The sequence below is a fragment of the Rhizophagus irregularis genome, chromosome 2 (assembly GCF_026210795.1).
Source record: "Rhizophagus irregularis chromosome 2, complete sequence".
NCBI lineage: Eukaryota > Fungi > Glomeromycota > Glomeromycetes > Glomerales > Glomeraceae > Rhizophagus > Rhizophagus irregularis.
Genome location: NC_089430.1, coordinates 1,955,862 through 1,964,355, shown reverse-complemented (window position 1 = coordinate 1,964,355; position 8,494 = coordinate 1,955,862). Strand labels below are relative to the sequence as shown.

The following is an 8,494-nucleotide window of genomic DNA, read 5'->3' as shown; positions in this document are numbered from 1 at the left end:
TCAAAATTTTTAATTTATTTGAAAATTTGGAAATTTCTTATTATTTTTCTTTTCGATTTTATATTTATATATTTGAGACTTTTTAGATCAGTCAATGATTAATGTTTTTATGAATACTTTTTTTGCAATAGAATTTTAAACCGCAGCACTATTGTATCATGATATCGTTGTGTGCATTCCTGCGACTTTAAATTATATTTTATATTCGCTTATTCAAAAATAGGATTCAATGAATATTTTCTTTGATGTAAAATTTGTTCAATATATTTAGAGTAAAAATAAAATATCAAGTATTTTAGGCAAAATAATATTTTTTATGGAAAGACGCGCAACCTTATTACATAATGTCTAGTAACTCTAGCTTATTGATTCATCTAAATCTATACCCAACAATGGTAAGCATAATTTTACAAAATTGGTTCTTCCGATGTTGACATGCAATTTATTAATATCCGTGAGGTCAAAAGGAACTAGTAATCCATGCATTAGCAATTTATAACGTAAAGTGGTGTGTCAATGGGAATATCGAAAATGTGTAATAAACCGTAAATGAATTAATTACTTTAGAGCTTTTTTGTTTGGGTAAGCTGGACAAAAAGTTCCGAATGATTTGATGAGCAAAACCAAATATGTGAATTGCTTTCTATCGATGCAAGATTGACATAAGAGGTCGTTTGGATAAAGGTTCGTACAATTACGATGTAGAACGCCTAACGTCGCTTTTTGGTTGTAGAGAATAAGGCATTACATGGCGTAGTGGTCCAGTTAATTAAGTTCAACGTAATGAGCTTTGTCAAAAATCTGAGACAAAATTGATTGAAATAATGGCTCTGAAGTGGGATATGTAGTCACTTTATAACAATCGTGTCATCTCGTGTATTATTGTTTCATAATTGGTTTATCTTGCGAGGCTAAGAAGCCAGCTTGATCATTTAAAAAGTTGTCTGATTGATTTTGCTTAAAGACTATTAGCAGGAAACCTATTAAGCTGAGGGATCAGTATAATTTGCTTATTAATTTTCATGTTATACTTCATTATACTGCGGTAAACGTTATTTTTTTACAAGTATCGGTAGAAGATCATAAATTTTGTTAAAAAAAAATAAATAAATTTACATCTAATCATCTAGCCTTTGATATGGAATCGAGAAGAAAATATTTCGTTAGGATTTTTGATCTCTCTGGATATATTGCACTAATCGCAGTTCGCCGGTTGTCTATTTTTCTTTCTTTTATTTATTTATTTATTTTTTTTTTGTTAGTAACGCGCATTCTTTTATTTTATATTTATCACATACTTTAATATTTATTCATTCTATTATACTATTTATTATTGTATATCCAATTATTTCAATAAACATTCTTTTTCATGTATTTTTTAATATTAAAAAACAATTTGATGGTAAATCTGAATATAAATGTAAAATCAGATTTATTTTTTTTTTATTTTTTATTTTTATTTCACAAAGTGAATGAAGTTACAATACAAATTACAAAGACTTTAAAACAAAATCGAAAGCAATTCGAAAACTGAAAACCAAACCGTTACTAAGGTGATGTCACCTTGGTGGTAAAAATGGAACGGAAAACGGGGAGTTCTGAGAACTCCGCCAAGGCCCACCAAAGAGAAGGGAATAAGCGTGAAATTAAAAATCTAAAAAAGTATAATCATAAAAAATATTGAATAAATCTATATTATCAAAAGTAAATTATCTCTATGTAATTCCCAAGAACCCGAATGTAAAAAATTACTAGAAGTCCACCAAATATGTACTGATTCATCAAAGGATCCCGTACGGCGGTAGTAAGGGAAACCTGAGTCCGTGAAGGTAATGATCTGTCAGTATTATGTTGTCCCGTCAGTATCGTGCGGGTAATTTCGGTGCGCTTATTGCGTCTATATAGTGTATGATAACGTGTTTTCTTTTTGCGGGTGATGTTTCTGACCGACTCCCATTCTTTGAATTAAATGTAAAATGATGACCTACCTGGGTAATATAATTAAAAAATTATTCATGTGATATTTAAGTTGTCATAAAACGATACCATAAAAAAATGGTAGCCACGCACCTCAGAATCACCAAAAATGTCATCTATAATTAAAAAATATTTGGCCAAATTTTAAATTATTGGAAAATATGAATGTTGATATCTAGAGTACTAAAAAATCGTCAAAATACAGCAAATACAGCAAGAACAAAATAACCTCATTGTACGGATTTGATAATTTAGTGTTGAAGTTCCGCGGTTCCTATTGTACGGATATAAAAAGTTTGCCGAAGTTTAGAGTACGGATTTAAATAAACAATGATTTGCCTTGTACGGATTTACAATAAAAATTGAATTTACAATAAATTTTTACTTCCGCGGGTTCGACGTAAAAAACTCAAATAAATATACTTTTTATCATGTTTTTTTTGTCAATTAATTTAATCATAAATATGAATATCGGCAAGAGAAGTAATTCAAATTCGTCCAAACCAAAAAAAAAAAAAATAGTCAAATATTCAAAATAATATAAAAAATTTTTGTGAAGTTCCTTATATAGAAATTGAATTTTCAAAAAGTTTGGTGTACAGAAATATGATTATTAAAAAAAAGTTCAGTGTACGGATAAAATATAAGGCCTGAAGTTTAATGTACGGATTTATAAAATTGGTTTGTACGGAAGTGGCCTTTATCCGCGGAAGTTCATTAATACAATTGTAGCGTATTCAGGGGCTCTCCAAGAACTTGGGATGTTTATTAATATTTGTAATGTATAAGAGCAAAAATTATTTGAGAAAAAAATATACAATCTATTATAGCGAAAGCAAGTGGTAGTTTATTATTGTACGTGGTTAACATTTTTTTTTTTTGCCAATGAAGAAATACATACAGGTTTAATTATAACTTGTATGTGTTACCACCGATTTATGACGTTTGGTAGGTAGTAACAGAATAAAAAATAAGGATCGGTTTATTAGTAGTAAGGTAATATAACGATGTATAACAATCGATAAGGTAAAAGTGTATATATGGATAATCAATAATGAATGATTATAAGCGATAATAAGTGATGTGATATGTTGAGGGTAGATCGGGTGGTGTGTGTACAAAGATAATTAATTATACGATGTATACAAAAATCAACGATGTATAGCAAAAATCAACAAAGGTTAATAAATGATAATGATAGTGAATGATAATAAACAATAATAAACAGTGTAAAAAAAATGTATATGGACAATACGGAAACAGATCGGCGGTTTATTAACAATGTAATGCCGTAGTATATCTAGTAAATTTATTAATTGTGAGGCGCAGTATTACATTTAGTCTTAGTGTATAAAATTTTAACTTATTTTTATTTTTATTTTAATTGGACCGAGAAGTCGTTAAACTAATAATCACATGGATTGAGGTAATTGGTCCGTGATGACCATAAACTATTAGTCACGAGATTTAAGGATAAATGAAGATCCGAAAGATACTAAATTGAATGAAATCAAGTGATCTGAGATGTCAAGTGAGTAATTTGTTGATCACTACGTTAATATTATAAATCATAATTCAGGAGTTTATGATGATCAAATGGATACAAAATTAAGATAAATGGAAATACTTTAAAACAATGGAAATACTTTAATAATTTAAATCCATGAATTGAAATTATGAATTTAGTTACACAAAAACAAACATAAAAGGGCGTGAAGATCACCTTTTGGGAGAGGAATTGGACGAATTTTGTTATGAATTATTTATTTTATTATTTAATGTTATTAAACCAAGCATATTATTGTATTTATTTATATTATTAATAAAGAGTCATTTTGTTAATACCTGAGGTGGCAAACATAATTCTCTATGGGCTCAGGTGTTACAACAATGAAACAAAATACGATATTACTGCCTCTATCGACGCTCTGTAATATCCGTATATTATCGCTGATAATAAAACCTAACTAAACTTTTTTCTAAAACGAATTCAAACTAACTTTTTATTACTATCAACGACGGTCCCTTTTTATAATGTTAGGATCTTGGTACAATTCTGTCTTTCGGACATAATTGTCACCCGGCCAATATCGTCTCCCGGCGATCTGAGCACATTTGTCTATACAGCCACTTATATTCAGCCACTTTAAATCGCTAAGATTCCGCTTTTTATCTAATCTATAAACAATTAAAACAACTACAGGTAATATAACTAAAAATAACTAAAATAACTAAAAGATAAAAATAGAAAAAATAAATATCCCGTGAGGCCGTGACATATGCATCCGATCAGGCGGATCATGTGCATAGATCATGTGCGCAGAACATGTGTAACCAGGTAATAACTCAACCATTAAACCTTCACTTTTCTTTTAGGTCTTCTTTTAATTTTCGTAATCTTGAATATGGTTTATTTTTTCTTCATTAGATGAAACTAATAAATCAAGAATATTGGCCTTCTCTTTTTAGGTCTTCTCTTTATTAGGTTTACTACTCTTTGGCATCTTCTTTTAAGTATGTAGGTTGGGAGTGTGGGTGGGTGATATGTATTTTTGTGTATTCCTTCGCTCTTCTCTCGTTCCTTTCCTTTTCATTTTCCTTTATTTCTCGTTCTTTCCCTTTCCCCTTTCTTTCCCTTTTCCTTATCTATATCCTTCCTTATTCTTTCCCCTTTTCTCGCTTTTCTTTCCCTTTCCCCTTCCCTTTCTCCCCTCCCTCCTTTCTTTTCCCTTCCATTTCCCTTCCCTCCTCCTTTCCTCTCCCCCTCCCCTCTCTCATTTTCCCTCTTTTTCTTCCCCTTCCCCTTCCCTTTCTCATTCTCCCTCTATCCCTTTCCCTTCCTCTCTCTCCCCTCCTGATCAATGTCGCTGCACCTCAACGTTGGTGAACAAGTTTTTTTAAGATTTGGCTAACTGAAGTCAGCAACAAATAGTAACGATTTGTTCACTTTATTATTCCTTGACTATAATTATTATTCTGATTATTCAATTTTTAATTTCGCAAATATATTAATGTCTAAAGATTATTAATTATTAGATCTAAAATTTATTGAGATTTCAAATGAGACAAGTCATCAAGTTCAATTATATCTGATTTACATTTATTCAGATTTATGCCTAAATGTTCATCTTGTATTAAACATTTTATTATCAAAATTTCTACAGATATATAAATATTTGTATTAAATTCATTACTTTCTATATTTCATTCTGCGTTTAATTCAAAAAAGGACATATTTTCTATATTCTTTTCAATCATTTCACTCCTAAAGAAATTAATAATGCCAAAAATTAAATATTGATATTTAAGATCTAAAAGACTTAATTAATATTTAACTACATTCTTGCTGTTAGTTAACAAACTTTAGTCTGAAGTTAATTGGTTACACAAACAAAATTTCATCAAAAATTCACTTTTTCTCAAATTTTTTCAACAAATATACATAGGAAAGCAGCCAATCTAAAAAGTTAGTGTTATTCATATTAACTTTATATAAACAAAGTTTTTTTTTTTATCCAAATTATTAAAACAATTAAAATAATAATTTCAATTTTCGATCACACTAACTTGTTTGATTTTTAGGTTTGAAAATTTTTTTTCATCACATTGATATCGTTATTTTTAATAAACAAAATAATAATAACAATAATAATATTGTTTTACTGTAAAATAAAATTATTAAAGATATAATATTTTACTATCTTACTAGTATCACGAAAATTCGAACTTACTTTTTCTGTACTGCAATTTTCCCTCTTAGATTTATAAATGGACATGTCGTTCTAATGACTTAACAATTGGACTAAATCTTGTCATAAAATTTTTCCCATTTCGGTTGATAATGATGCAAGTTTACCATTGAATATATAGATGTCGTTTGATTCCGTACTTATCATGAAAAGTTTCTTTAGCTTGGTTGATAATGATGTAAATCCTGTAAAAAAAATGTCCATTCTAGATCTCATTTGTCGATCTAAAACATTTTTTTTTTATAAATACCACCCTTCATGATTTTAGCAATATTTTGGTATCATATTATTATTGAATAATAATTTTATCTAATTTACTATGGATCAGTCATATGCGGAAGAACAAATATATGGAAAGTGTATGAAATGTAAACAAGTAGACACATCACTCTTGTGCCAGGCTTGTGATTCAAATATGAAAGAACAAAATTATAAAAAGTGTAGAGAATGCAAACAAGTAAAACTAATAGATAGGGAGAAAACAATTTGTCATATTTGTTATGACAATATTAGAGAAAAAAAGTACGGAACGTGTAAAGAATGCAAACAATTAAATACTGGGCTGAATTGGTGTCAGACTTGCAATTCAAAAAGGTTCCAACAAAATTTTAGTAATTGGACTAGTGGTAATAATGATGTTGATAAGTTCATTCAAAATACTCAACTATCAGCAAAGAGTGAATATCATTTACTAGAATGGATACCTTATGATAGGTTTTATGATATTAAATATATTGCTAAAGGCGGATTTGGCGAAATATATAAAGCAATATGGAAAGACAGTTATATATCAAATTGGGATGTGAATAAACATAAATGGAAAAGACATTCACCAAATAAAGGTATAGTTCTTAAAAGTTTAAATAAATCAGAGAATATTACATTAGAATTTATCAATGAGGTATTACTAATTAATTTACGATTAAAATTTTTTTTTTTTAATAAAATTTTTAATTAATTTATTTTAACTAATTAGATTACGTTACATCTTAAAATATTTGAAGATAAATCAACAACTCAATTTATTAGATGTTATGGAATAACTCAAAATCCAGATACAAAAGACTATATCATGGTTATGCAATATGCAAACAGCGGAAATTTGCGAAATTATTATAATATTAGAAAGTCTCGACGGCGTCCAAAACCACGTAAAAGTTATACTTTTGATTATAAATTGAGACATAAAATTGCTACTTTAGGATATATTATATCTGGACTTAAGAGAATTCATGCAAAAGGATTAATTCATCGAGATTTACATATTGGAAATATTGTATGCTCTAGGAGTGCTATTTGTATAACTGATATGGGATTGTGTAAACCAGTAAATTATAAGGAATTAGAAAATATGGAAAATAATATATATGGTGTTTTGCCTTATGTAGCTCCTGAAATCTTAAGAGGACAACATTATACTCAAGCTTCTGATATCTACAGTTTTGGTATAATTATGTATGAGGTAATTTCAGAAATGCCACCTTACTATGACAATAATGATGACGGAATTTTAGCATTAAGAATCTGTGAAGGTTTAAGACCCAAATTTAATTTTAAAGTACCTCAGTTGATTTTACATTTGATTAAAAGCTGCTTAGATGCGAATCCGTTAAATCGACCAAATGCATTAATTCTTGCAAAAATTATTTTTAAATGGATTCATGAACTCAGTGCATATGTAAGTAGTATAGAAAATCAAACAGAATCAATTAAAACAGAAATAGTTAAACAAGTTGAAGAAGCAGAAAAAATAAATGATAGTTTATCAACCGATGATAAATTACCTTCAACAGATAAAAATTTTGAAGCAACTATAAGTAAATTACTTAGTTTTAATAATCTTCCTAAACCAAAAAATTCCGATGATTATTATAGTAATTATGATAATATATCAAGCATAGAATATTCAGGTATTTTAAAATCTTTACTTAATTATTTTAATTATTTAAGTTATTTATATCAATTCTAAATCTTTATAAAAGGTTCTCTGAAATCTAATAATACTGTTGATTGTTTGGATTGCGAAATCGTTGATTTGAATATAATGTAAGTTAATTATTTTAATGAAGTACAAATAATATTAAACCGGGGGGTTTTTTTTGACCAAAATGATTGTTAACGAATAGGATTATTTTAGTTTTTCTTTGATGTAATGTTTGTTCAATACCGATTCATATTTTAGAGTAAAGTAATCTTTTTTTCTTTTTATCAGCAATAAAATCAGTTTGTAATTGGGCAATAAATTTCATTATATCTTTTTTTGATCGATTTTATTATTGGATAAGAGAATAATTCAGCTTATTTATCATGTTTTACATAGTAATCAAGTTTAGTTATACCAAGTTGTATTTGAGATATAAGCAAGTTTGGGTTACAATGGGAAGTTGCAAAATATGAGCCAGATCATTATGAATAATTATGATTATAATTCGTGTCAACTTTCGTAAGCGACAACTTTTTCCTCAATGCGCAATGAATCGCTTTGATTTTCCATAATTATCGATCGGTATATATAGTAATAAAGGAAGTCGATTTAAAATTTCATACTATCATAAATGTTTTTGATTCATTCTTACTAAAATTATATTAGTTCATAAAAATACTATTAAGCCTTAGTCTTATCAGAAATCAAGTGATGCATGCAGTGTAATAAGTTACCTTAAAAGTTAGTTCCCGAAAACCGAATTAAGTTTAATAACAGTCAGCATTTAAGCGGCGCTCACACGATTTTCATTTTTCATCATAAAAATCACGTTACTAATTATTAT

The 8,494-nt window shown here is 28.2% G+C and overlaps 1 protein-coding gene across 1 annotated transcript; it reads left to right on the top strand.

Annotated features, from left to right (window-relative positions):
• Window positions 1-7,179: 7,179 nt before the first annotated feature.
• OCT59_011832 (uncharacterized protein) lies at window positions 7,180-7,776 on the top strand (the record flags this gene model as incomplete). Its single annotated transcript, XM_066134051.1, has 2 exons — window positions 7,180-7,636; window positions 7,709-7,776. 2 exons carry the CDS (start codon window positions 7,180-7,182, stop codon window positions 7,774-7,776), a joined length of 525 nt encoding a protein of 174 aa, XP_065989352.1.
• Window positions 7,777-8,494: the final 718 nt, after the last annotated feature.